General features: G+C 51.8%; 2 protein-coding genes across 4 annotated transcripts in view; one reads left to right on the top strand and one right to left on the bottom strand.

The window, feature by feature from the left end:
• WNT3 (Wnt family member 3) overlaps positions 1 to 12,899 on the top strand; it is a 43,038-nt gene extending 30,139 nt beyond the window's left edge. Inside the window, exons 2-4 of the mRNA XM_065897559.1 lie at positions 7,833 to 8,074; positions 11,561 to 11,826; positions 12,420 to 12,899. Coding sequence (XP_065753631.1) covers positions 7,833 to 8,074; positions 11,561 to 11,826; positions 12,420 to 12,899 — 988 coding nt within the window. The remainder of the gene's footprint in view (positions 1 to 7,832; positions 8,075 to 11,560; positions 11,827 to 12,419) is intronic.
• Positions 12,900 to 22,116: 9,217 nt separating this feature from the next.
• NSF (N-ethylmaleimide sensitive factor, vesicle fusing ATPase) overlaps positions 22,117 to 27,720 on the bottom strand; it is a 158,373-nt gene continuing 152,769 nt past the window's right edge. For 2 of the 3 annotated variants that reach the window (XM_065897815.1, XM_065897814.1), the window contains exons 20-21: positions 24,231 to 24,286; positions 23,734 to 23,779 (exon numbers count right to left, since the gene is read on the bottom strand). In XM_065897815.1, coding sequence (XP_065753887.1) covers positions 23,734 to 23,779; positions 24,231 to 24,286 — 102 coding nt within the window. Of the gene's footprint in view, positions 23,780 to 24,230; positions 24,287 to 27,720 lie in introns of all 3 variants that reach the window. The other variant, XM_065897813.1, reaches the window with a different exon arrangement.

The following is a 27,720-nucleotide window of genomic DNA, read 5'->3' as shown; positions in this document are numbered from 1 at the left end:
GCCCTGCTAAACTAAATGGGAGGGGCTCGGGCCCCAGGCCAAAGAGGTTCACCCCTGACCCCTGAAACCTGTCCCCCTGGGGGACTGTAATACGCAGACAGGCCTGAGACTCTCCTTAGCATAGAGTGTCACCCCGGCCACCTCACCCCCACTCCTTTCCCAGCCTTGGGTCTCTTAGTGCCCACCCCCTGGCCCCATTCTGCAGTTAGACATTGTCTAATAGGTTAATATTCCAAAGCCCAGCTCAGGAAACTTCAATAGCTGCACATGTCGCCAGAGTAAAACTTGGCCCTCGGGGCCCCCTTCCCCTCCTCTCCTTCGTAAGGTCCCTGGACTCCAGATGGGGTGGGCCCACCGCTGTTCTCTCCCACCTCTTGCCTGGGGCTCTTCCCGGGCACCCCAGCTCCCCCTGAGGGAGCCCCAGCCATCCTTCGCCAGCTCAGTGCCTGCCAGCCAGCGTGCTTCATGGTCACCACTGCCTGGGACTCGCTCGCCCCTCTTCCAGGATGCCCCCGCTCTTACCATGTGCTTTCTGGCATGAGGGTTGCTTGGGTGCCAAGCTACAGGTGCCTGGGGACCCTTTGTCACTCATGGCACACATGGCACCCAGACCTAGTAGGTGCTGGAAAAACGCTTGTTGGTCTGTAATTGACAGATGCCTCCTGGTCTGGGTGCCCCATGGGTGTGGCTCAGTTCATCTCCATGTTTCCAGTGCTTGGCACTCGGCCCCATTCAGTGGTCACTTAAATGTGTGTTGAGTGAATAGGTGGGGAATGAATTTGTTTACCAAGGGAAGGCTTTAACCTGCTCTGCCAAGGGCAGGCACCTCTATGCGCGCCACGTGTTTACTGCTCTTGGGGTCAGGTTCTTGCAGTTGCTTCTTCAGTGACTCCTCTCTGGACCTTGGGTCCCAGTTCAGTGTGTGGATGCTTTCTACCCTCACCCTTCCCTTCCTGTGTATAAACAAGGGTGGCCCTGTAGCTCTTCTTGGGACACATGAGAACCAGAGGACCCATCCATGCCTACTGAGTGAATGGACCAGCTGCTGACCGGAAAGGTCCAGGGAGATGTTGATGAAAGGCACCTGCTGGGGTATCTAGGCCTGCTCTGAGGACTACGGGACCACGTGAGCCCTTTGGACTCAGAAGCAACTCCCTCCCCTTGGCTCGCACTGAGATGGGTTCAGGGTTGGGTTGGGACGGTGTAGAGCTGTGCCTAGCACCCGTGGGGCCCACATGTGCTCCAGGGAGGATAAGCGGATGGGTAGGAAAAAGTGGGAGCTTGTGACTCTTGCCCTAAGGCCCTCCTCTTGCTTTGTCACAAGCTCCCTGCCAAAGCACCAGGGTGAGTGGCCCTTGCCACTCGTGTTTAAGCTCTTTGGAAGTTCCAGGAGTTGGTGCATCAGGGCCCGCTAGGCCCTGCCCTCCCCTACCACACGGGGTACATGTGCCTCTGAACCGGTCAGGCTCCCCTCATGATGTCCACCAGCCCTGAGTGGCCTCTTGAGCTAAGTAGAAAGGTAGTAACCTTGAGTTCCAAGGCCAATGCTGGATCTTTACTTTCTGCCCATTTTCAAGATTTTCTTTCCCGTTCTGGAAGTTTCCATCTTGCCCCAGGCCAGGGTTGGGTCCCTCTGGACCCAGGAACAGGAAGGCCATCTGTCCAGTACTGTCCAGGAGCCAGCTGGTAGAGCACCAAGCACTGGGCTATTGTTTCCAGAAACACGGTGGTCACTCTGGAGGAAAGAGACAAAGGACCACAAAGGAGGTGGTTCTGATTCCTCCCTTTTTCCATCTCCTTCCCGTCCTCCTGAACTCATGGCAGTCAGCTTCGGAGGCACCGGTTCTTTGGGTCAGCATCTTCAGGTGGCCTGTCTGGGTCTAGCAGAGATGGTCAGTCCTCGCCGTTGGAAAAGGTGAGGCCGAGAGGACCATGACTCCAATGAAGGCGTGACCAGGGGAGGCTTGGCCACGGAGCTCACGCTGAGACTGGAGAGCAGAGGTGGGGACCCTGGAGCCTTTCCCGGGGCTGCACCCTTGGATCCACCTTCCACAGCCCCGCCCATATGTGACTGTGTGACCTGGGAAAATAACAAACTCTCTCTGGGTCTCAGTCTTCCCATCCAGGGGAGGAAGGGATTAGATAAGACCAGTGGTTCTCAGACTGAGCAAGGGGGAAGGTCAAGGGATAGGTCTCTGGGCCCCTGCCCTTCTTTTTTTTTTTTTCCTTCAATTTAACCATTTTTAAGTGTACAAATCAGTGGCATCAAGTAGGTTTGCAGTGTTGTCCAACCATCACCACTGTTTCCAGAACTTTTCATCGTCCCAAACAGAAACTCATACGCATTAAGCTGTAACTTCCCCTCCCAGCCTCCAGCTACCTCTAACCTACTCTTGGTCACTATGCATTTGCCTATTCTTGGTACCTCATGTAAGTGGAATCATACTGTATCTGTCCTTCTGTGTCTGGCTTATTTCACTTGGTATAATGTTGTCAGGGTTCATCCATGTTGTAGCATGTATCAGAGCATCATTCTTTTTTGTGGCTGAATAATATTCCCCGGTACGGATTCACCATGTTTTGTTATCCGTTCATCTGCTGATGGACACTCAGGTTGTTTCCACCTTTTGGCTGTTGTGAATAGTGCTGCCATGAACACTGGTGTGCAAGTATCGCTTGAATCCCTGCTTTCAATTCTCCAGGATCTATACCTAGGAGTGGAATTGCTGGGTCATACGATGATTCTATCTTTAGCTTTTTGACGAAGAGTCCCTCTTTTTATCTGTTTTATGTACCAGGGAGGGTGGGGGGAGGATGTATATTAGGAAAAAATGGCTAACAAATAAGAAACACCCTAAACTAGATGACTCCTGAGGCCCCTCCAATCTCTCAGATACTATAATGTTGGAAGAGTCGAAGGTCAAAAATGTAGGAAAGTTGGAGTGCAGGGGAGGGCACCTGGTTGGGTGTAGGGCTCCAACCCACGTGGCTCGTTAAGGGGAGCAGGGCAGGGACAGCACATAGTCCCCGCCGGCAGGTCATTGCTGGGTGGACAGCGGAGTCTGTGGGTCCACGGTGCCACGGTCACCGAACAGGCTGCGCCGTGTGGGACCCTTGTAGGCCTCTCACTATATGCTGTGTGCCTAGGCTGGCTCAGCACTGAGGTGGCCTGTGCTCACCATGCAGGCCCACCTCCAGCTTCTGGAGGCCGAAGGCACCGAGCGGGGCGGTGAATGGCTTGGTGGGGCTGGGAGGCTGATTAGACCGTGCATGGCATTTAAGCCTGGCCTGTTTGGAGAAGGGGTTTCATCCTCAGAGGTCAACATCGAGGCCTCTGGAGCAGCCTGTCGCTGGCTGGCACCTGCCACCCATCCGCCTGGCTGCCTGTGTCTGTCCTCAGCCCAGCTGGGCAGTGGGTGGTTGGGCGGAGGATGAACTGTCCTTAGGGGAGGGTGGCAGGGCCCTTGGGCCGGGCAGGGCCAGGAGCTGGGTATAAATAGGCTTGGCGGTGCCCTCCCCCCTCCCCCTCACCAGCTGCCAGCGCCAGGCAGGTCCCCACCTCCCTTGGGAGCCCAGCCATTGTCTCGGGTCCTAAACGTAGGAACTTCCTCAGCGGAACTGAGGAATCTTGTCCTGTGTGTAGGTGGAACCTCCGGAGGCCTGGAGGCCTGGGGAGTTTGGCTGAGGGGCTGCAAGACTGGGGGTGGATCAGACCGGCCTTTTGGGAAGGAGTCGTTCTTTTATTCCTCCCCTGGAGAATCAGCGAGTACCTGGCATGGGCCTGGCCCTTTGGTCGGCCAAGTGTGCTTGTGTGGGTGCTTGTGTGTATGTGTGTGTGTGTGTGTGTGTGTGTGTGTGTGTGTGTGTGTGTGTGTCTGGTATGGTGAGAGGTGTTGGTGGGGGATGGGAGGAGATGCAACACAACCTCTATCCTCAGGGAACTCACACTAGCACAGCCAGATGGAATTGGAAACAAGTCAGTTCAGCCCTTTGAGATAAGGTCTGAGTGAAGTAGAGGAGAAACAGAGGGAGGAGAGGTTACTTCTGTCTGGGGGCCCACGAAATCTTTCAGAATGGAGACGACCCAGGAACTGGAGGTTGAAGGATGGGTAAGATGTTTGCCGGGGACTTGGGCAGCGGAGAGGCGATGGCGGGCTGCTCATCAGCCAGCAGGCCGCTCACACTTGGGTGCGAAGAACTGAGGGGCGTGAGGCTCGCTGTGTGGCCTCCTCCAGGGGAACATGCACTTCGCTGGTGGGGACAAAAGGAGCTGTGAGTCAAGTTAACGCATCCGTGGTGGTGGAATCTCAGACATGCGCATGTGTGGGTAGGAGGCTCAGGGGTCGGGTGGCAGGGCGTATTTGGGGGAGGGCAGCTCTCCTGCAGAAATCTATCCCATGGCCACAGCCCCGTTAGCCCCAGCACCAGCCCTCAGAGCTAAACCCCCATCCCTAGAGGCCCTTGCTCATCACCGGCAGGATGTCCAGATCTGAGCTGAAATCCTTGAACGGAGCATCCTGGAAAGGTCCCTATGCCCTTGCCCTTTGGGTTAACTTTAACACTCGGCCAGATCACAGATGTCTTTTCAGCCACCCTGGTTAGGACTGAGCTTCCGGGAAAGGGGCCAGCTTTGCATCCTTCCCAGTGATGGATGGGAAGGGGCTCTGAAAATTTCGATGTGTTCTGTCAAGTCAGGGATGGGAGGGCTGAGAAATGAGGTTGATGACGTAGCAGGGGACAAAGTGCTGGGGACAGCCCCTAAACACATGGTAACCACCATGACCACCGTGACTTGAGGGCTTCCTCTGTGCCAGGAGCTTTCTATCCTTTATCCCTCCCGTTATGTCTATTTAATAGGTGAAGAAACTGAGGCACGAGGGGTTAAGTACACTGCTTGAGATCAGCAGCTTGGAAACAGCAGAGCTGGATTTGGATGCAGGCAGCCTGGCTCCGGGTGCACGATGGACCTGGACAGCAGCAAGGAGACAGGGTTTGGTGGGAGGAGGGAAAAGAACTCATCGTCTCTGAGGCTGGGAGTTATTCCTGGAGGATAGCATCCCTGGAGTCAGACAAACCTATGGTTGCCCAACTTCTCTGCCTCGGTTTCCTCATCTGTACAACCGAGATGACAGTACCCACGTCATAGAGCTCTTGTTGAGGATTGAGTGACGTGGTACCTGTGAAGTGCCTGGCATATAAGTGCTAAATAAGTGGTTGTCGTGATGATTGCTAGTGTTGAATGCGACTGCAGAGGAAAGGAAATCTGCTTGGTCAGAGGAGAGATTGCAACTGTCCAGGAGGAAGGATTCACAGTCAAGGGCTTGGTGCCCCGGAGGAGAGCGCAGGGGACCGTGGCAGCTCCCTACTGGGAGATGTTTGGGGGACAGCTCTGGCCTTTGCAGCCAACCAAGCCCTGCCGGCCAGTGTGTAGGGCGTGGGCATTTTGCTGGGCTGGGTAGCCCCACCTGGGACCCACTGGGGTGGGGATGCTGGTGAAATGAGGGAGCAGGGAGCCGCTTGGAGGGCTGGGATCAGGGGCAGCCTCACTGAGTGGAAATGAAGAGCCAGCCGGGGATCCCCCACAGCCCAGCACCCCCCCCCCCACCCCTGCAGCGGCACCAGCCGCACCTGGCTCCGTGCATCTGGCTGTGTGGCCTTGAGCAAGCTGCTTCCCTCTGTGGGCCTCTGCTTTCTCATCTGTATAATGGGCTTTGTGCTCTCTAAAGGCATCTCTTGTAGGTTCTTATTCTGATCCAGCTTAGGGTGCCCAGGCCTGCAGAAGTGCCAACGGGTGTAGGGCAAAGGCCACTAGAGGGCAAGGAAGGAGGAGAGGGACAGAGGATGTGGAAGGAGTACAGGAAGGAGCCCTGGGGCCCCGGTGTGGTTGGTAAGCAGACCAGTAAATGGGGGACGACATGGGACAGAGCCCCCTGGTGCCAGAGGTGATCGTGACACAGGCCTGACCAGGTTGGAGTTTGCAGTGGGTCCAGGAGGCCAGGTTGAAGGAGCGCGTGGGCTCCTCAAGGCCAGTCCATCCCTCTAGGGACAGGCATGGATGGAGCTGCCTTTTGGGGGGAGACCGGGGAGGGCTCTGGCCGAAGGGGAGGGACACGGAGGCTGGGCAGTTGGTGCCAGGTCTCCCCATGATGCTCTGGGACACTCAGGGACCAGGCCGGGTATGAGGAGGTGGCAAAGAATCGCCATATTCCTTTAGAGGGGTCCTCAAGGCCCACGCTCAGAACCAAACCCAGGTGAGGCCATGGGGGTAGCAGCGACCTCCATCTGGCCCCAGCTCCCCTCTCCAGCTGTCTGCATATAGGGCTTTGGGGCCTAAACGTCAGAGGAGGGAGTGGGAAAGGCATGGCCTTCTTCCCTTCCTCCCATGATGGCCCAATGCTGAGTCATCTGCGCTGAACCCTGGCTCGGTTTCTCTATCCGGTGGTTGCAGTGCCACTGGGGCAGCTGCAGGGCAGGCCTGGATGTGCTGGTTCAGAGCACGTGGAGAGGCAGCCTGAGCTGGGGCGGGAGGCTCAACTCTGCCGCTGCACAGTCCTGCAGACTTGGGCAGTTTACTAAGCTCCCTGGCCTCAGTTTCCTTGTCTATGAAATGGGGTGTTGACGATGATAAGGAAGTTCCTACGTCACAGACTTGCTGTGAGGTTTCCATCAGGTAAGACATGAGCACTCAGAACCGGTCCAGCACACAATAAATGATAGGTGTTTGATTATCATTATTATCACAATAACCAGTTTATAACTGCAACCTGCAAAGCCCTGTCAGATGCTGTGTGTGTCTTGGTGTGCATCAGGGGGCTCTGGGCTGACCTGCTGTATCACTCAGGTCCAGTCTTAAGGCCCAGGGTGCAGACGGGCCAGGCCTGCAGTCACTCCCACCCCTCAGGACCCAGGCAGGCACCGCAGAAGGCAGGGTGGTCCGTGGTTAGCCCCACCTAGACTGACAGACTACTGACTGAAAAATGAGGGACATTAGAGTGACGTGACGTGATTTGATCAAGGTCACTTGAAATGGATGGGGGGAGTACGATCTGAGGTCTTCTCCCTCCTGACCCTGAGCTAGACTTTCATGAAACAAAGCCAAGCTCCAATCTCTGGTCAGAAAAGAGATGGTGCTCCAGAAACTTCTAGGGAGCTGCAAAGATGGTCACAGAGGCCCTGGCGGACAAAGACCTGGGGAGAGACACTGGGAGGCTCTGGGCTGGGCAGGCATCGTCCCAGGGAAGAGGCTGAGAGGTATTGCCACAGGTGGTATGTGTGTATGTGTATGTATGAGTGCAAGCTTGCACACGTGCAAGCTCCCTGCTAGGACTGAGGCTTCTCTACTTCCTGCTTTCTCTGAGATGTGATGGGGGTCAAGCCAGCTCCTGCCATCTTCGTCTCCATAGATTTTGTTTCCTTCTGATGGATCATTGAAAGTCTCCATGTGGCCCTAGAAACTGAAACTCCCAACCTGACCTCTCCCCATCAGGGAAACTGGCCCAGAGCCTGGGAGGGACTTGACCTGGGCCTCTAATACCATCTTTCCATCCAGGGTTCTTTTCATAGAATTGCATTGCTCCCGGGTGCCCCTGCAAACTGGAAATGCCCATGGCAGAGGGCCGACTCCCTGGATCAGAGCTCTGCTCTTCAAGGGACAGTATACACACCAGGTCGAAGGTAGTGCATTCAGATGCCAGGTTTCTCAGGGCCATGGCTTCAGGCTCACAGGCCCTCCATGGCTCCACCTACCCTGAGTACTCACGGAGAAGAAACGATGCCCACAGTGGGCCGCGTGCTTTGTGCCTGCAGTGCCACTGCCTTCTGTCTGCCTGCAGGTCCCTGGCCCTGGGCCAGCAGTACACATCCCTGGGCTCACAGCCCCTGCTCTGCGGCTCCATCCCAGGCCTGGTCCCCAAGCAACTGCGCTTCTGCCGCAATTACATCGAAATCATGCCCAGCGTGGCCGAGGGCGTGAAGCTGGGCATCCAGGAGTGCCAGCACCAGTTCCGGGGCCGCCGCTGGAACTGCACCACCATCGACGACAGCCTGGCCATCTTCGGGCCCGTCCTCGACAAAGGTACCGTCTCTGGGTGGGTAGGAGGTACGCGAGGAGGTGGGGGGAGGGCATCAGGGCACAGTCACTCTTCCACATCAGGGCGTCTCAGCTCTGAGCCCAGGGTCACCAGGGGAGGGCGATAAAGCTGGTCACGACCCGCGGCCTCCACAGAAAGTGGGCCAGGTCCCTCTCTGGCCTGACCCAGGCTGTTGTCGGTGGTTGCCACACCTTCCCAGGTGCTGCTGGGGGCTGGGCAGCCTTGAGATCCCATCCCGAGATCCTAGGGTAGGCTAGGAGGCTGCAGCCTTCCTTTCCTCCTGGCCGGCACAGTGGGTGGCCCCAGGCTTTGATGTGGACTTTTGTGACGTTTTCCCAATGCTGTGTTAAGTGCTATGTAAATCTAGTTTTGGGGTGGGGTGAGAGCATAGTCCCCCCTTAGGTCCCTCCCATGTAGAAAATTCTGGAGTTGAGGAAGCTGCCTCGTGCTGGTGGCACTGCATTGCCCCCAGGTGCTTCCGTGGAAGCTTCAGCTGGTCCCCATGCCCCTGATAGCTGGATATGCCCACGGATTGTGGTGGGGCTAGAGGGTGTGCTGGCTTTTGGGTAACTTGCATCTTGCAACCTGGGAGTCTCATTGGCTGTGTCGCAAATGAATGGGATTCACATTACTTGACTTTGAACATGAAGGCACTGGGAGAGAGGCATGAGAGGCACAACTGCTCCCAAGAAGGGGATTTTGGGGCTGGTGAGTTCTGGGCTGAAGTTGGGCTACTCTTTGAGCAATCGCAGTGTCTAGGAATGTAATGACCCAGCTGGCCTCCCGGGAGCTACCATTCCTTTTCCTCAGCAACTTGAACCCTCCTCCGGCCACCACCAGGGCTTTGGCACCCAAACAGGTGAACCGGGCCCTCCCTCCTTTTAGAAGAGTTGCATTTACAGCCAGAAAGAAAAGGGATCTGAGAACCAGCTGGACCTGGGGAAGGGTTGCGGGGGAGTGGCAGGGAATGAGTGGGGCGAAGCCGACCCCCCTTTTTAGAGTGGCGTCCCCCTTTACCTGTGTCTCAGGTGCACCTTGTAAGTCCGACCTACAGGCTATTGTCATGGGACAGAAGGGCAATTAGCGAATCAATGGATGATGATTCTGCTTACGCTTCTATTACCAAAGCTAATTATTCCTTGTTTACATAAAAGGTTTGGCCTCCGATTGGGGCCAAGTGGCGGTGGTTTGCATTTCAAACCTGATCTTGCCGGCGTGTCAGTCTCCTCGCCTTCCGGTGCCCCACCTCGGGCCAGGCAGTGCTTAATCAAACAGCCTGGCGTCTAGACGCGCTCCCCAAAGCAAGACTCACCTTCTGATTGCTCTTCCCCGCGCGGGACGTTAGCCTGCGAAAACCGGGTCTCTGAGCTTATTATCCCTTCACGTCTGTGTTTAACGTTTTAAATCACCGTTGTAGGTTCTAGGGCTTGCCTACATCTCGAAATTGCAAGAGGGCAGTTTTGTGTGGGGGGAGGGAGGGAAGGTGTCAGAGACACTGGGAGTCTGAGGGAAGCTCTGCGGTCTCCGGGAGGAAGGCCCCCGCATGCACGCACGCCCCAGCGCCCAGAGCCCGGCGGGAACGGGCTCGAACGCAGCTCTAGGCTCCACGCTCGGGCCCCGCTTCTGGCGAGTCCCGCACCCCTGCCGTGTGGGCCGCCAGGGTAGACCTCTGCCCACGGCTTTGAGACCCAGGGTGGCAGGGAGGCGGTCTGCTCCGGGGCGCGCATCTTCCGCGGACGCCGGGGACCGACTCCCCGGGGCTGGCCCGCCCGGAGCGGAGGCCGGGGCGGGGCTGCACCCGGGCGCGGGGGGCGCAGGGGTCAGCGGCCGGAAGGCGCGAGGCTGCGACGGCGGGGTGCGGGCGGCGGGGGATCGCGGTCCCCGGGCGGGGCGGGCGGCCCGGAGGGGCTTAAGCGTCTTGAAAAGGGGCCCGAGAGCCGCCCCCCACCGCGCGGCCCATCCCCGCGCCCGCTGCGGCCGCCGAGCCATTCACACGCCCTCTGGCCATTCGGCGCGGCGCGGGGGCGGGGGGCGCCGCTTCAATGGGGATTTCGCGGGCCGGCGCCGGGGCCGGGGGCGCGGCCCGGCCGCGGGAGCCGCCCGTTGCTACGCGGTGGCGGCCGGCCCGGCGGCCCGGGCCCGGCGGCCGCATTATGCGGGTAATGCGGTGTGACACCGCGCGAACAAAGGCGGATTGAGCGGCCCAGCGGGCCCCGCCGGACGGGGACCAGCACAGCAGGGCTGTCAGCGCCGCTCCCAGGCTAATCCCCGCCCCGCCCCCGCCGCCCCCGCGTCCCCGGGGCTGGGAACCGAGCGCGGCCCGGGGCCCGGGCGCCGCCGCCGCCGCGAGAGGCCGCGGGCCGGCCGGAAGCGCGGCGCTCGCCCTCGGCGCCCCCGGCCCCCGGGTCGCTGAGGGGTGGGCAGCCGGGGCCGGGGTCGGAGCCGGGGCGCAGCGCCTCAGGCCTCGGCCGCGCCGTGTCGCAGTCGGCGCTGGCTGCGCGGGTCCACTGCCCAGGCGGGGACCGCTCCCACTCCCCGCCGGCCTGCTCGGGAAGGGGGACGCACCCTCCTCTGCAGGTGGCCCACGAGGGCCCCGGGGCCTCTGAAGAGATGGCAGTGGCTACGAGGGGTTACCAGGCTCCCTCGTCCGCCGAGCTGCCCTCAGAGCTCAGAACCAGAGCCACAGCCCAGGAAAGGAGGCATCCAGGCCAGCAGCCCGGCGTTTTGCAACCTGCCTGGCCTTGGGCAGGTCACCTCCCTGCTCTGGGTTCCTCACCAGTAAGGAGAGAGATGGTTGGACTGCAGGTGTTTCAGGTCTTTGCCTCCCTAGTTGTCAATGTCTGTATCTGCTAAATGGGCCTGTAATAAGACTTTCTGCCTCACAGGGGTGAGAGGATTAAATGGGGTAAAGCACACGAAGGGCAGAATCTGGTGCAAACCCAGCACTCAAAGGTAGTTATCATTATAATGATGTCGGTGGGGTGGGGGGCACCCCGAGAATCTCTTCTTTCTCTTTGCTGGACCCTGGGGCAGAAGCAGGGAAGTGCCCTGTGTCCCTCCATCCTCCCGGGAGGGGCTTGGCCTTCTCAGTCCAAAACCTTGGCTTTGTCTGGGTGGAGGACAGGAGAATGGAAGGGGGAAGCTGACATGCTGACCACTGCACTCCTGGTCAGGAACTCTGGTGGCAGAGGGAAGTTGTACCCACCTGCCAGAGTTGTCTTTGCACCCCTGTTTCTAACAGGCTCCACTCTGCCAGCTCTTAAAGCCCTGGGTTAATCAGTTAGCAGCTCTGGGCCTCAGTTCATCTGTAAACTGGGGACACCCACTAGGGGCTAGGCCAACCAAAGAGGAAAAGGCACTTCTTCTTCCTTGGGGCTGCAGAGCCCCTTTTCGCAGCTGGGGAGGTCAGGGCAGGGCAGCCGCGTCCCAGGGCCCGGCCTGAGCAGCGCCTCCCAATGCCTTCCCCACAGCCACCCGCGAATCGGCCTTCGTGCACGCCATCGCCTCAGCCGGCGTGGCCTTCGCCGTCACACGCTCCTGTGCTGAGGGCACCTCCACCATCTGTGGCTGCGACTCGCATCATAAAGGACCGCCCGGGGAAGGCTGGAAGTGGGGAGGCTGCAGCGAAGACGCCGACTTCGGGGTGCTTGTGTCCCGGGAGTTCGCGGACGCACGTGAGAACAGGCCGGACGCGCGCTCGGCCATGAACAAGCACAACAACGAGGCTGGCCGCACGGTGAGCCCTGGCCGCCCTCACCCCAGCCCTGCGCAAGACCTCTTTTCCGGACCTGTCCCTGCCCCTCCCTGTGGCCCTTGTGCATTCCTGGCTCCCTGCTCTCCTCTTTCCCCCTCCTTTCTCCTCGGACTGCTCCGGGTCCCCACCCCCACCCCACCCTGGGGATGCGGCAGCCCGCGAGCGCAGGTACCAGCCAGCCCATCCGGTGCACCTCAGCTGCCTGTGTAGGGCTGTGAGACCCATGGACCTGGCTTTGAATTCAGCCTCCATCCTTTCTTATGGTTGCTTGACCTAGGGCTAGTCACTTAAGCTCCCAGCCAGTTTCCCTATCTGTTACACGGGAATAACAATCCTTTCCTAGGGCTTTGAGAAGTGGATGTGATTTCTGCCAGTGCTTGGGGTGTGAAGGGGAGGGAAACAAGGTCATCATTCTTTAGGTCTGAGCCTCAGTCCCCAGTCAGTTCTCACCCTGGCATAGTGTAGGAAGAGAGAAGGCTTCAGCGATGGGGGTGGGTGGGTCAGAGTGGGAGGGCCTGGGTGTGCTCCCAGGTGGGGTCAGTCTGGGGACCAGCTGCTACTCGTACCCTTTCTAGACCATCCTGGACCACATGCACCTCAAGTGCAAGTGCCACGGGCTGTCGGGCAGCTGTGAGGTGAAGACCTGCTGGTGGGCCCAGCCCGACTTCCGTGCCATCGGGGACTTCCTCAAGGACAAGTACGACAGCGCCTCGGAGATGGTGGTGGAGAAGCACCGGGAGTCCCGTGGCTGGGTGGAGACCCTCCGCGCCAAGTACGCGCTCTTCAAGCCGCCCACTGAGAGGGACCTGGTCTACTACGAGAACTCCCCCAACTTTTGCGAGCCCAACCCCGAGACGGGCTCCTTCGGCACCAGGGACCGGACTTGCAATGTCACCTCCCACGGCATCGATGGCTGCGACCTGCTCTGCTGCGGCCGTGGCCACAACACAAGGACGGAGAAGCGGAAGGAGAAATGCCACTGCATCTTCCACTGGTGCTGCTACGTGAGCTGCCAGGAGTGTATCCGCATCTACGATGTGCACACCTGCAAGTAGGGAGCCAGGTAGGGTGGCCCGGTGGGGAGGCTGGGGTGCCTTGGTGCAGGGCCCTGGGTTTGGCTGTCTCCTCTTCTTGGCAACCCTGTTCTGTTTCTGGGCGGTCCAGGACACATTTCCAAAGCCAAGGTAGGAAGCCAGGATTTCCCAAGCTTCAGTGGGAACGGTCCTTGGGCAGTGTCTTGGTGGATTACACAAAGCACAGATAATAACCAAGTGTGTACACAGGAGGCTGCAATTGATTAAATTTGTGTACAAGTTAGTAAGTAAATTAGGAGCCAGGTCAATTTTTCACACAGCCACTAGCTATCATTATTGAACATCTGTGGAGCCAGAGGAGGGACTGTGGGGCTGGAGGCTGGGACGCCCGACTTCTGGTCTTGACTGTGCTCCTAACTTCCTGTTCTTTCACTTCTTTGGGCCTCAGGTTTCTTACTGTAAAGTGAGGGGGTTAAAATACTTGAAATAGCAGGCCAAGAAGTCTCTTGTACCCCTGAGGCAGAGTCGTTTTGCATCCACCTTGAACTTAGAGGGCAGGTTTTTGTGCAAGCGTTAACTCCTACCACCCTCAAGGAGGTGGGCGGGAGGAAGCGGTGTATAAGCCCATATCTCGGCAGATCTGAAGCTTGGGTGGACGGTGATGGGGAGGAGGAAGGAGTCAAGCTCAGAGTGATGGTGGTGAGTAATCAAGGGATCAAAGGCTGGTGGATTAGGCTCCCACGCTTCCCAGAGGTGGCCTGCGTGGGAGACACTCTTGCCCAGCCCTCGGGTCCATAGGTCCCCAGGACAGGTCAAGATTGGCGTGTGGTGGTCCTGGTCTTGGAGGGTCTCTAAGGCCCAAGGGGGAGGGTTTCTCCCCTTTCTCTGCCCTGAGAAGGGGCCTAATCTACAGGGGTCCGAGCCCTGGTCCAGCTTCCACCACTCGCCCACCTTGTGACCCAAACAAGACCATCTCCTCATCTGTCATCCTCCCCAGAGGTGCTGTGAGGAACAAAGTGAAGGACACTGGAGACAGTGCTTGAACTGTTGTGAAGGACCCCCCTGCCTGGGTCATCGCTGCCTGGGGCTGTGTCAGCGAGGGCACCCCACTGGGCGATGCGGTCCCACACAGGGCGGGACTGGGGGAGGGGTCGGACTTCTGTGCTGCATGGAGGGACCTCACGTGCTGGGGAGAGCTCTGCTGGAGGGGTGGCTCAGCCAGTCTGGGAAGCCCCTCTGTGTAGCTCAAGTTCCGTCCTGGCAGGGGCAGAGTCTGGGAAGACAAGCAGGAGGCACCACTTTTCTTGGTGTCTGAATAAAAGCAGTGTGGGGAGTGGAAAGAGGACAGAGGCGGTTCTACCTCCACCACTTCCCAGCTGGAAGTCCAGTTTCCTCATCTGTACAGCAGTGGTGATGATGTGGGCCTAGCAGAATTTTCCTGCGGTTCAAGCAAGCCAGCAGATGTGAATGCTCGTCTGAATAGGGTGCTAATAGAAAGTGATAAATGCCATGAGAGCCAGGACGTGAGGGCAGTCATCGTGCAAGGAAACGGTGTCATCACTTGGGCACTTTCATCTACTGCTTTTCAAAACGATGGAAGAGAAGTCAGTGAATAAGAGAGAACGCCCAGGCTCCCTGTGGCTTGTCAGGTGGAAGGAATGTTTGAAACCTGCAGTGCTTCCTTCCTCTGATGTCCACTCTGGCCAGAGGCAACAGTGTCCCCGCTGTCAAGCAGGACACGGCTCTCTGGCCATTCTGAGAGGAGGCTGGGGGGAAATCGGAATTTCAGAACACTAGCCCTGGAGGGGGCACAGAGGGCCGTTTGTCTAGCCTGCCCATTGCACAGATAAGGACACTGAGCCCAGGGGCTCTGCCTCCAGAAAGGCCCCATATGTGGGTCCTGCAGAGGCCACAGCGGCAGCAGCCCAGGCCCCGGCAGTGGCTCTACGGGGCTCCAGGGTGTCACAGCTCTGTTCCAGCACCTCCCTTCCCCTCCCCTCCCCTCCCCTCCCCTCCCCTCAGTGAGCAGCCGAGAGAAGCCATCTGCCAAGTGGGAAGGGGATGCTGGGTTTGCCCTCAGTGTCCATAAAAATCCCCCGCCTGCGATCTGATACTGATGGTAAGAAGAGTCAACACTCTCCATCAGCCTTCTGTTTCCCGTTTCTGAGACAGAATGGCATTGCCCCCAGCCTTAGGAAAGTACTACGTGGATGTGGTTTCAACGTGCCACACCCAGGTCGATGGTGGCCCCCCGGGCCCTCATATATGGATACTCTGGAGTCCTTGTCCCCCAATGTGGTGCCTTTCTGACAAACACTCAGTTTGGTGAGTGATTTGGGGCAAGTTGTTTTGCCTCCGAGCCCCAGTTCCCTCACCTGTGGACTAGAGGTCATCCATACAAACAGCCCTGGCACAGGGTCCAAGGAAGCAGCAAAAGATTCCAAGGCTGAGTGGAGCTGACCTCCAAGGGCGACTTTCCCCCAGGCCTTCTGCTGGTCTGGAGCCACAGGCTGAGACCAGTTACCTTTCCTGTCCTTTCATCCACACCGACACTCTGCAGGCAAGATGAGAACTTTCGAGGCAGGCTGGCAGGGACTTCAGGGCCCAGAGCCTGCAGCCTCTCTCTTGGCTGCACTGTCTCCAGGGCAGGTGGGAGAGAGAAGGGCGCCCCAGAGCAGGACGTGTACCCTCCACACTCTCGGGGAGGAGCCCCAGTCAAGATGCTTTATGCCACAGGAAGGCCAGAGTCCTGGGCTTTCCTTGTGGGGAAACCTCTTTCCATTGCTTGTAGATTTTGTCCAGTGTCTTAGGCTAACCACTGATTTCCTACCTTACGAGTTCCAGGCTTATTCCTTGTTATTCAGATTCTGTGAGCACAGTAAGCTGGAAAGGGCTCTGCGTGAGAGTCAGGTGGCCTGGCTGACCCCAAGTCCTGGGTCTGTCACTGTCTTGCTGTGAGACTTTGGACGTGTCCTTTTAATCTTGCTGAGTCTGTTTCTCTCCATGTAAAAGTCTGCTGGCCAAGGAGTTGGGGGTTGATTGGGAACACCCGTCAGAGTCCTTTGGGCTTAAATCCTTTGTGACATGTAAATACAAATACAAATGAAGAAAATGTACACATCGGTGCTCCTATGAGAAGGAATTATTCATAATGTAATAGACTGCCTTCTGTTTGGAGAGCTTGATACAGAAACACAGTGTACAGAAGTCTATGAAGTTGGGAATTGGGCCCTAGATCTGCAAGGTTTCTCCCAGTCTCTATGTAAGACAGGTTCCTATGTCATTCTAGTTACCTGCTACTGGGCTTCCTGTTGCCCAAGCCCCAGCTAGAGGGTGGGGAGGTAGGATGTGGATCCCAGCGTGTAGACGCTGAAGCTCTACTGTTCTGTAGCTCACACGCCCTTCCTCAGTGGTAGACCCCAGGTAGCGGAGGGAGCATGGAACAGCCACTGGAGTCTCCTGTTACCTCCAAGTTCAAGAGAAATGCTGAGACACCTGATCAGCAGCCTCTGAGCTTTGCACCCTGTGGGTGGTCTCTCTGGGAAAATAATCATGTTCCTAATTCTTCCTCTTTACTTTCCAAAGGGCACTGGGAACGGGTGAAGTGTGTGGCTGGGCAGATTCACCGAAGTCCTATGGGAAGCGGGACCCAGAGCCGGGCTCAGCCCTCAGCATCAGACAGCAAGGAATCCGGACTGTTGCCAGATGCACGTGTGGTAAATTACCTGGATCCAACCCGCCCGCTGCCTGGGAGGCCTCCCTCCCTTCTCTCTCATCTTAAGTTTCTCACCCTACTCTGGATGGTGTGTGGTTTTTAAAGAAGGGGCTTTCTTTTTAGTTCTCTAGGGTCTGACAGGAACAGACCCGAGGCTTATCTTTGCACATGTTAAAGAAAATAAAAATGGAAAAAAATAAACCCCCACAGAAAACCACTTCTACTCCAACAGAACAGGCTGGGCTCATGTGAGCGCTCTGCCTGGTGGTAAAGACATCAACGTGGGCAAGATTCTGTTTCCCAGCTGCTTCTTCTGGTGACATTCCAAGATGCCTGCGAGGTGAGAGTTAGGAAGTAGGACAAAGCCCTGCAGTCTCCTTTTCTCTGTCTACTCCCATTCAAATCTGATAGACTTTCACATTCTGATAAAAGCCATAGGTTTAGCTGGGATCAAGTGGTAGGGAGGCCCAAGGCAATCGTTAGAGTCAGGTTTTGAGTTTGAAGAACCGGGAGTTCCAGGCGGCCTGGTAAAGCTGTTTGAAGAGCAGCAGTATGTTCTTCTCAGTCCCATTTTCTCTGTAACCCTGTTCTGCACGAGAGGCTCTTGGGAACTGCAGTCAGATCTCAAAAATCTTTTTCTACCATTCTGCAGTTTCCACCATTAACGCAGTGCTTTTTTTTTTTTTTTTCTTCTGTAGTGAACGTTGTAAATAGGTTATGTGTGTGGGGCAAGCCTCCTCTAGCTCCAATGGCTTCCTGAAGAAAGTGGTATCTTTAAAGGGGCCATTCTGTCCCTCCCAGCCCTGCTCACCTGCAGATTCTCCATAAAAACAAACTCCAGGTTGAGCAGTTGGACTGTAGGTCACCTTAGTATAAATTAGACAAAGGGTCAGAGGGAGAGTAGCAATATATTCCTGAAGTTCCAATGTTGTGGCTAGTAGATGGGGAGGATACCGATGATTCCTTCGTTTCCTCTCCTATAAGGACACATCGTCCTGCATCCTTGTCTTTCGTTGGCCTGCGTGAGGAAACAGAAATGCAGAGTCCCTTCACACAGGTCTTCCGGCCTCACCTGTATGCTGACAGCATCAATCCGTGCAGACACCAAGGATCAGCATTAGGTGTTCAAAGTGGGGCAAGCCGTCACTTGCTCCCTTGGGGAAAGCGTCTCACAGCTGAGTTCTCCTCGATCCACACGGGTCCTCTGGAGTGTCCTAGAGGAAGCGAGCACAGTGGAGGCAAACGGGTCTGATGGTACGAGTCAGTGCAACGGCTCTGCCTTAAGAGTCAGAAAGAAGAGATGCAGCAGGGGCACAGTACAGAACACAGTGACTTCTTCCTCTTCCCCCTTCTCTCTTTGCCTAACACTGACCTAAGGTACCGGGTCAAGCCATCTTCCTATGTGCTCAGGCAGGTTCGCCAAGACGATTGTCTAGAAGCCGTGCCTGCACTCTTGAATCTGCTGGCAGTGAGCCCTGCTAAAAAGATACACATCCCATCCCCTCTAGAGAGTCTGAAATGCCCCTCCCCATCTCAGACTGAAGTTAAATCATGTCAACCAGATAATGCTTGCTTTATGTGAGAATTCTTTCAGCAGAATGGATACAAATTTTCAAAACAGTCTTTTCATATCTATGTATTCTATATTAAAAGTGATAAAGTCATGTTTCTGGGGCGTATTCAAGTAGCTGACAAGTAATTATTTAATAATAGTACATCGAGTGCATTGTAATTATTCTCGCCATAGTCAGGTAATAGTATCCAACAGAAATTTCCTACCAACCTGCTGTATCCAAAGTTTTGTAAAAAGTTGTAGAAGTTGTTGATCTTTTTGATTTTATATTCAAAAAGTCTCTTTTTATAAATATTATTTATTATACAATGTATATACCTTTGAGTTAACTAAGATTATATATTATATAAATATATATATATTTGGAGAAAATATATTTCATCATGCAGTTTTTTTCTGTTAAGTCATTAAAGAGAAGGTAAACAAACTTAAAACGGATACATTGTACAATGTGTGGAGTTTCCAGATTAATGCTTAGGAGGTCAAGAAATGAGACTCTGAATGTGGTTGCCTACACTTTCACTCTGAAAATAGTGGCCCAAATTAAGGTAATTTCCTTTGTTTTCTAAGCAAGATCATCTGAGATGTCGTGGACAGTAAGTCTGATCTACTAAAGGACTTTCTTGCAGGCTTACTTTGTTCTAAATCAGCTTCTAACAAAGAATTTCCAGTTTTAGAAGTCAGCAATTGGAGCAGTAATTCACCTCATACACCCCAGCACTTCCAATGCACAAATTAATGTCACAAACACTGAGATACGGCTCGAGGCCCACAGACCATGGGGTTGGCCACCGACTTAATCCCTTTCTAACCCATGTTTTCAACTCCATTTATTGGGAAAATAGGATTTGCTTTACTGAAAATGAAACTTGAGTGGACATGGCTCTCCCCTGCTAGTTCCACTTGAGAGCTAAGCTTCGGAAAGGGTAGGTTGGCGGGAAAGAAGAAACGGTGTGCCCTGGGCTCTGGAACAGGTGTCGTTCGAGGGTTTAGATCTGTTTGGGCAGAACAGACCCACTAGTGGGCATGCTCTTGGGAAGGCCATTCTCTCCTTGGACTGAGGCTCTTAAAGGACTCACCTGAAGCAAATAGGTAACGCCTTTTCATCAAATGAGATGCTGTAACTCAGTCTTATGACCACAGACAATCCTTTGGTCTTCAGACCTACCCATAAAATGTCACCTTCGGTTTACTTGGCACAGCAAAAATGTTTTCTCTTCCTTTTTCTTTCTCCTGATTTACCTTTAGTAGGAGTAAGTAAATTCATCTCACTTCACAGAAAAAACAACAGAAAAATAGAGGGGTCTGCCTTGTGCGGTGGAGATGGGCTGCCTGTGCTCTAACCTTAGATTAGGGATGGCTACTAGAAGTTCATGAACTTTCTTTTGCCCGTGACATGTCTTTATTTAGTACCTGAAAAGCTCAAATCACAAAAATGGTGGTTTCGGCTGTGCAATGAATCGGACGTGGAAAGGATACAGATCTCCCCGTCTCATGGAGCTGCTCATCTTTGTATTTCACTTTTACATGAAGCTAATACTCATCTACCCCAGTATTTTGGGCACTTTTTTTTTAACCTATGAAATCGCCAAATATTTAAATGGCCCCTGGTCACACTCACCAAGGCCATTGGTAATCCTTTCTATGATTTAATTATATTCTATGATGATTTAAGAGAATACAGTTTATAGCAGTGCTTGAACATTTAGTTTCTCCATAAGCATGAATACTATTAAACATCTAAAAACAAGAGGAAGATCCGCCCCCCCCAAAAAAAATCCAAAAGAAAGAAAAGATAATATAACGGGAATCATTATTATCTTTCAAAGCAGTATTATTTTATGAAGAAAGAAGGGAAGGGAAGTGTGTGAGAGAGTTCAAGGATGAGGGGATGAGGTACAAATAAAGGCAGAAGGAAGAAGCAAGGCTAGGGGAACGATGATGGTGAGCTTATTCTGGGTGCGTCAGATGGTGGTGTCCAACGAGCCAACGGTGTGTCCACACCGGCCCTGGGGATGTGGATGTGTGCTAATGTGTGTGACTCACCTACACGCACACACAAGTGAAGCTATTTCAGCAAAATTATGGCTGCTATAGTGTCATCATTTCTCCTAGCTCAACAGAGGACTTTCTAGGAGGCAAAAAATGATCTTACCATTAATCTTACACTCCCAAAATGGAGTGACAGAGTCAGCTGTGTGGAGACTGTACGCTGGGAAAATTTCAAACCTGAATCCCCCTTGCAAACTGTCTCCGCTCCTTGGGATTCTTGCCGATCGCAGGTGCCATCTCCTGCATCTTAATGTCACGGTGTCCACACAGCACACGCCCTCCGTGGGCCCAGCTCCAAGACCCAGTCTCGGCACTGCTTGCCAGCCGAAGAGAAACTTTGGATCATTTTGCAATAACTTCTGAAATCTACATGCTTTTTTGAACTCTCGTACACACCTTTCCCAGTCACTTCTTTGAAGAGGCTTATGGATCAAGTTGCCAGGCAAGGAAGATGAAATCTTGCTTTTACCTTCTGTGTTTGGGCTGGGTCGGTTGTTTATAGCTGACTCAGTGCTTCAGCAAGTCTGTTTACCAGGATTTGATTATTATACACACTTAAATCTACTTCAAGACTTGTTGCTGAAACTTAGGGAGGCTGTTCACTGTAGTTTTTAGGATATGAAAAAGCCTTAAAGTAAAACAAATTTCAGGTTTGACTGTCATTATCCAGGTTTTCTGTGTTACATTAAAAAAAAAAAAGGTGTTTCAGGGAAGTTGTACAACTTTAGAAAGGATAAAAGAACCTCCTTTTCTGAGGTTTTAATTACATCTTCTGATAAAAAGTAGCCTGTTAACAGTTCATCCATAGAAGAAGCAAGCTAAGGCAGCAGATGGTGGAGTCTCCTTTGCTTTATCACCAGGCCGTGCTGTAATCGCGAACGCTCTCTGCCCAGCATCGGCTTTGAAGAGTTCCGGGATGGCTTTAAGACATTCTCAAGGCTACGCAGGGACCAGGTGACCTCAGGGTCCTCCTCCCAGGAGGGTGTGGACAGCTCCTGGGGAGCTGACCCTGCTGTTGGAGGAGCCCTGAGGTTGACCTCTCCCCACAAGCCTTGCTGATTTTCTGGGTGGCTTTTACTCCTAACCCGAGCCACCTCTAAGGATCAGGGTTTAGGCTAAAAGATCTGATAGCTCAGAAACATGCAAAATGGATGAAGGATACCAAAACGAACCATGTGAAGAAATCTCACTGAGAGTGTTTGAGTCCCTTGGCTTGTACGTATCATAGGAAGGAGTAATTCTACTTGAGAAACAATTTTCCCTTCCGGTTTATTACTAACCCGCTTATGGCGTTGGTACACTTCAGTTTTTTAGTAAAGGGAAATATGTAAAAGAGGTATAAAGATTCTTATTGTGCACTAACTTTATAAAATATGCTATCAATCTGTATTTCCTTTATTTATTTATTTTTACATCTTTATTGGAGTATAATTGCTTTGCAATGGTGTGTTAGTTTCTGCTTTATAACAAAGTGAGTCAGTTATACATATACGTATGTTCCCATATCTCCTCCCTCTTGCGTCTCCCTCCCTCCCACCCTCCCTATCCCACCCTTCTAGGTGGTCACAAAGCACCGAGCTGATCTCCCTGTGCTATGCGGCTACTTCCCACTAGCTATCTATTTTACATTTGGTAGTGTATATATGTCCATGCCACTCTCTCACTTCGTCCCAGCTTACCCTTCCCCCTCCCCGTGTCCTCAAGTCCATTCTCTAGTAGGTCTGTGTATTTCCTTTAAATTAACTATATTTTCTGAATGATTAAAATCAGAGATTTTAAAATAAAAATCATCCATCTCCTTACACTAGTTAAAACAAGGAGGGGCTTTTCTGATCCCTTTCTTCATACACTCATATCAGTTATGTATATTGTTTTGTACAAGATATTGGTCTACAGAATGTTTTCAAGTATATGTACTCTTTATTGCATTCCTTCATTTGCATTAAACAATATTTATATTTTTTCAATATAGTTTTGGACAAAACACAAAGACATTAACCTTATTTAACAAGACACATAAGTTAATACAATGTGTGCTGCTTTCACGGGAAGAGAAAAAAGAGGCAAGATCTAAAACAGATAAGGGACTCCAGGATATTGGCCACCAGCAATCACAGAATTTCACAATACAATCCACCTAAAAAAAACACAACAAAACAGCCACAAAATAAGCTAGGGATGAAAACCCAAAAGAAAGTAGTTGTGACATACAAGTCTACTGAAAATATAGAGAGAGCAAGATCTGGAGATAATTTACCTTCTACCATGGGGACAGATGACATAGCTACACCCAAGTACCTGATGCGTGACAAGCCTTACAGGTGGTGGTAGGTACCTTCAGGCGGCTCCTGATTGCTTGTCCTAGAAGTTTAGGCAGCAACGGACAGAGAGTGGCATGTTCCACAAGTCTCCTCACCAAACATGACGACCTGATTAAATTTCTTCAAACTCGGCTTACACCACCGTTCTCCTTCTCTTTGGAAGAAGTGCGCAGTGGGGAAAGGAAATGTCTTCAGTGTATTGGAATGGATATTAAAAGACTGAGGGGAGAGGACTAGAAAGTGGTTTATTTTTTCTGGAAAATAGTGTTTTATTTATGCTAGGTAGTACAGATAATTTAAAGGAAGGATACATTCTAAGTAAGTCATTAAGCTAAGGAAAAAGGAAAAGTGGTGATACTAGATAAGCCTTTAATACTAAACTAAGGGATTGACCCATTTAGAGTTGGACACTAATGAGTGCTGAGAGGGTTTTAAGTTACTTTCATGATGCCTTTCTGTTTAGGGGTGTGTGCTTTTCCCATACACATCTCTCACAAGCTGTTAACAACATCTACCAAATGGTAATGATTAGCATATCTCTTGCCACAGAGCAAATTACTTATATTAAGGGGGTGTCACAGCCAACATGGTAATAATCTGACTTTCTGTTAAGAAAGATCTCCTGACTGCAACTTGGAAACATCTCTGAAAATGACTGAGAACAGCATCTTAGAAATTCAAAGCCCTGTTTCTTTAGGCAAAGATAACCAGGCTTCCGGGAGAACCTTTAACCGTATATCCAATTACCTTTAGTGTTAGCACAAGGAAGTTACAAAATAATCCCTTTGAACCCATACCTCTATTCACTGCTCCTGGTTTACATGTAGAAAGTCTTCCTTCTACTCCGTGAACTGCTGTTTTGCAACATCGTTGCGTTTATTGAGAGTTTTGGGCTGACGGTGGTGGTAGGGAGCTTAGAATGTGTAGTGTTCACAAGCACGGTATGTGTCCCACGTTTAAAGACTGAGCAAGAAGGAATCGGCTTGCACGGAAAGGTGAGCACAGCATATTCTAAAGCAAATTTATACCTTCCGCAAAACTGGGTATCTCAATAAGCACAAGGAAGCGAGTCTCACTGCACTACTCATGCAGAGCGAGCACGTGTTGAAGGTAGGGAACATTTCACTTCGTCCAGTATCTTGAGTAAGTCGAGTGAAGATCCCAGGCCACCTTCACCTTGGTCCCTTTCCTTGGTCACTTTGTATCTGAAAATAGTTCATTTTCAAAGTCGAGGGGGCTACTGAAAAAGACATATCCAAAACACAAAAAACAGATGACGGTCTGCAAAAAGCCGTTCATCACAAAACCACACTAAAAGCTTCTTAGTGGCTTTTCTACATTTTTCACTATGTATTTGCTATTAGATAAGCATTTCACAGAAGCAAATGGTTATGCTCCATGCAATTTAAAAGCAGGTTCCAATAAATATGTACCACTGAGCTTTTTCCTGCCTTGTGACAAGGAAGTTTTGCAAAGCAGGACAGGGAGAGCAAACCAAAAGTACAACCCATTTCCTTGCTTGGTCTCCTAGACCTACAACACAGCCAAGAATTCTAATAAATGGAAACAAAGTTGTCCAAGAGAGGCTGAGAATTCAAATTCACACGCACTGTACAGCAGCTCTTAGAATAGGCACGTGGGTTTAAGAGTGGGAAGTCTGGCTGGCGGTCTTAAGTGTCGCATGTACTTACGCTCCTTCTTCTCTCAAGAGGGCCAAGAATTTTCTCACACGGTATTCAGGATCCATCTAAACACATCAGAAGAAATAAAGACAACAGGTTAGTGGTGCCTTCTAATAATGATGCACTTACTTCATGCCAAGAAAATGATCGGGTTTATACTTCCTTAGCGCTTTGCTGGGTCACAGAACTGTGTTACCTGCTCCTTGACCGGTATTCTGATGCACAGCAAAGCAGACTGTGTCACTCAAGGGAAGTGAATGGGATTTCCCAGCACAGAGAATCGCCATGCACGAGGTTGCGAATGACCCAGCTGGTCATCCACAGGCACCTCAGTTGAGCGCTCCCTTAGCTAGCACCGGGTGAGGAGGCAGCACTGAGAGGCACCAAGTGTGAGACCGGGGCTGCCCACTCATGGGGGTGCACACGGCATCCAATTCACAGGGTTCATCGAAGGCATCAAAGTAAGACCAAAACTGAAGAAACCAATTGGTGTTGATTAAGCAACTAGAAAATAGCTTATTAACTCTATATAATGGACACTTGAGCTTTTCTTAGCCTTGGTCTCTCTTGCATAGTTTCTTCTTTGCAATTAATGAAAAAAATTGTGCTGAAACTAAAAAAAAAGAACAGTGGGGCTGATTCCTCTGACACGCTCTCTGGATAATCCGGGTCTCTTGTGACTGAGAACCACATTGTGAGTCTAAAAAAAAGATGGGGGAGTTAGTTCTGGCTCAGGTTATTATTAATTATCCCTACTCATTTTCATTTCATATTCATATTTCTACTAATTTGTTTAATTATATTCTCATTGGTCCACCAGAGATGTGAAGTAATCTAAAAAATGATCATTAGAAACATCTTTAATGGGGCTTCCCTGGTGGCGCCGTGGTTAAGAATCCGCCTGGCCAATGCAGGGGACATGGGTTCGAGCCCTGGTCCGGGAAGATCCCACATGCTGTGGAGCAACGAAGCCTGTGCGCCACAAATACTGAGCCTCTGCTCTAGAGCCCACGTGCCACAACTACCGAGCCCGCATGCCACAACTACTGAAGCCTGTGCGCCTAGAGCCCGTGCTCCACAACAAGAGAAGCCAGCACAATGAAAAGCCCACGCACTGCAACGAAGAGTAGCCCCCACTCGCCACAACTAGAGAAAACCCTGCGCGCAGCAACGAAAACCCAATGCAGCCAAATATAAACAAATTTATAAAAATGTAATTCCTTAGGATTAATTTTTATTGTAAGAAACACAATAAATTTTTATTGTAAGAAACACACCTAACTTTTTAAAAAATGTTCCAGGGCAAGGAGTCTGTTTCCCAAGAGGGAACTCCCTGCCCTCCAGGAATAGCTTTCAAATGCTCAGTGCAGCTGTGGGTAAATGTGCAATTGGATTCCCCCCTCCAACCACTATTTTTTTTTTTTTTTAAGATTCCTTCTCTTCTATCCCAGAAAAACATCTGAACAGAAGTTTCAAATGTATCAAAGTTAAGAGGTCAGACTACAAAGGACTAAGAAAAAGTGTGAATATTTAACAAGAGAAACATTTTTCCTCTTTGGGAATAGAATTACATATGAGTCAATTGTCAAGTTCTTTAAAAAAAAAATGGAACTGGCTGGAGTTCCGCTGTAGTCAGTACTTGCAGGTCTTTGCCCATTAAATATATTTAATATGTGTGAGCAAGGACTTACTGACTTGCCTGTAGCTATGGAATTAAAAGTCAAGAGAAAGGGAGGAAAAAAGTAATCTAGATAAATGACTTTATTCCCTCAGGTGACATCCAGTCAGAGCAGATCCTCAGCACTGTGCAAGTTTTAACAGAATTGTGTATAGTGAACAGAGAGGTAACATGACTTACATTCTGCTAAACTACATGCCTCCTCACTTAGGCTCGGTCTCTCTAAGGCAGATCTAAAGAGAATTCACTCAGCTACACCAAATCCATTTGATGTGAAGGGGTTCAAACTCAGAGGCCTATGAAGTGTCAGTCGCCGAAGATTAGGCCTGAGTGCCCCACTCTCACTTTCCACCCCACATACAGAGGAAGCATTAACTTGATCACTGACCGGTGGGCATCAAAGGAAGAGGAAGGGGTAGGGATTGGGGAGAAAAACCCACATAGTTTCTTCTATGCAATTATTGAAAAAAAATTGTGCTGAAACTTAAAAATTGAAGACTAGAGCTGACTATCTGACAAATTTATCTTTTCCAAGGAAAGAGCCAATGTATATGCACCTTTACCAAGAATAATCCTAAGCAAAGTGATTTGTCTGTAACTTTAATTTACTGCTCAAAATGAAAAATAAATAAATTGGCTTTAAAATAGTCCAGCTGAAAGTTCAGTAAATTAAACTTTAGGTTTCTGAAAGCTACAATTTTATTTATTTTTTTTTTGCGGTACGCGGGCCTCTCCCGTTGCAGAGCACAGGCTCCGGACGCGCAGGCCCAGCAGCCACGGCCCTCGGGCCCAGCCGCTCCGCAGCATGTGGGATCCTCCCAGACTGGGGCACGAACCTGTGTCTCCTGCATCGGCAGGCAGACTCTCAACCGCTGCGCCACCAGGGAAGCCCTACAATTTTATTTTAAAATAAATTTACCGGACTTCCCTGGTGGCGCAGTGGTTAAGAATCCGCCTGCCAACGCAGGGGACACGGGTTCGAGCCCTGCTCCAGGAAGATCCCACATGCCATGGAGCAACTAAGCCCGTGTGCCACAAATACTAAGCCTGTGCTCTAGAGCCCACAAGCCACAACTACTGAGCCCGTGTGCCACAGCTACTGAAGCCCATGTGCCTAGAGCCCGTGTTCCACAGCAAGAGAAGCCACCGCAATGAGAAGCCCACGCGCCACAACAAAGAGTAGCCCCTGCTCACCACAACTAGAGAAAGCCTGCGCACAGCAATGAAGACCCAATGCAGCCAAAATTAAATAAAAATAAAATAAATAAATTTATATATAAAAAAAGAAATTTACCAGCAAAGATTAAAAAGCATTTGCTTCGTGATTCCAATTTGTTATTGGTCCAAGAGGCTATTTCAGAAGTAAGTGAAACTTAAATTTCACCTCATCCACCCACAGCTCACACTGCTGGAAGAGCAGGACTGAGCATAATACATGACTCTCAGAATGCAGCCAGCCTGTCCACCTAAGACCTGGGAGAGATTCATCCAACGGAAGTTTACTGAGTGCCCAACTATGTGTCCAGTTCTGTTCCAGGGGCTGTGGATTTAGTAGGGAGTGAGAGCCAAGGTCCCTGAACTCACAAAGCTTAGAAGTGATTTATTATCTAACTAGTATGTCAGATAAGGACAAAAAGACACAGGATGTGCACACGGAGGGGTGGAGTTACAAAAAGAAGAAAGGGAAGTTGCCTGTAGACGTGAGAAAGTCCCAAAGAGGTTTCATCTGTTTTTGCCCAGGCAGTAGCCAGGGGCTTAGTTTTCTATGTGATCCTGGACGCTTCAACCCTACAGTAGTTTGCATAAAATTTCTAGGAGCCC

This window comes from Phocoena phocoena, chromosome 19, assembly GCF_963924675.1.
Source record: "Phocoena phocoena chromosome 19, mPhoPho1.1, whole genome shotgun sequence".
Taxonomy (NCBI): domain Eukaryota; kingdom Metazoa; phylum Chordata; class Mammalia; order Artiodactyla; family Phocoenidae; genus Phocoena; species Phocoena phocoena.
Note: the sequence above shows the minus strand (reverse complement) of the source record. Positions and strands in the feature narration are given on the sequence as shown.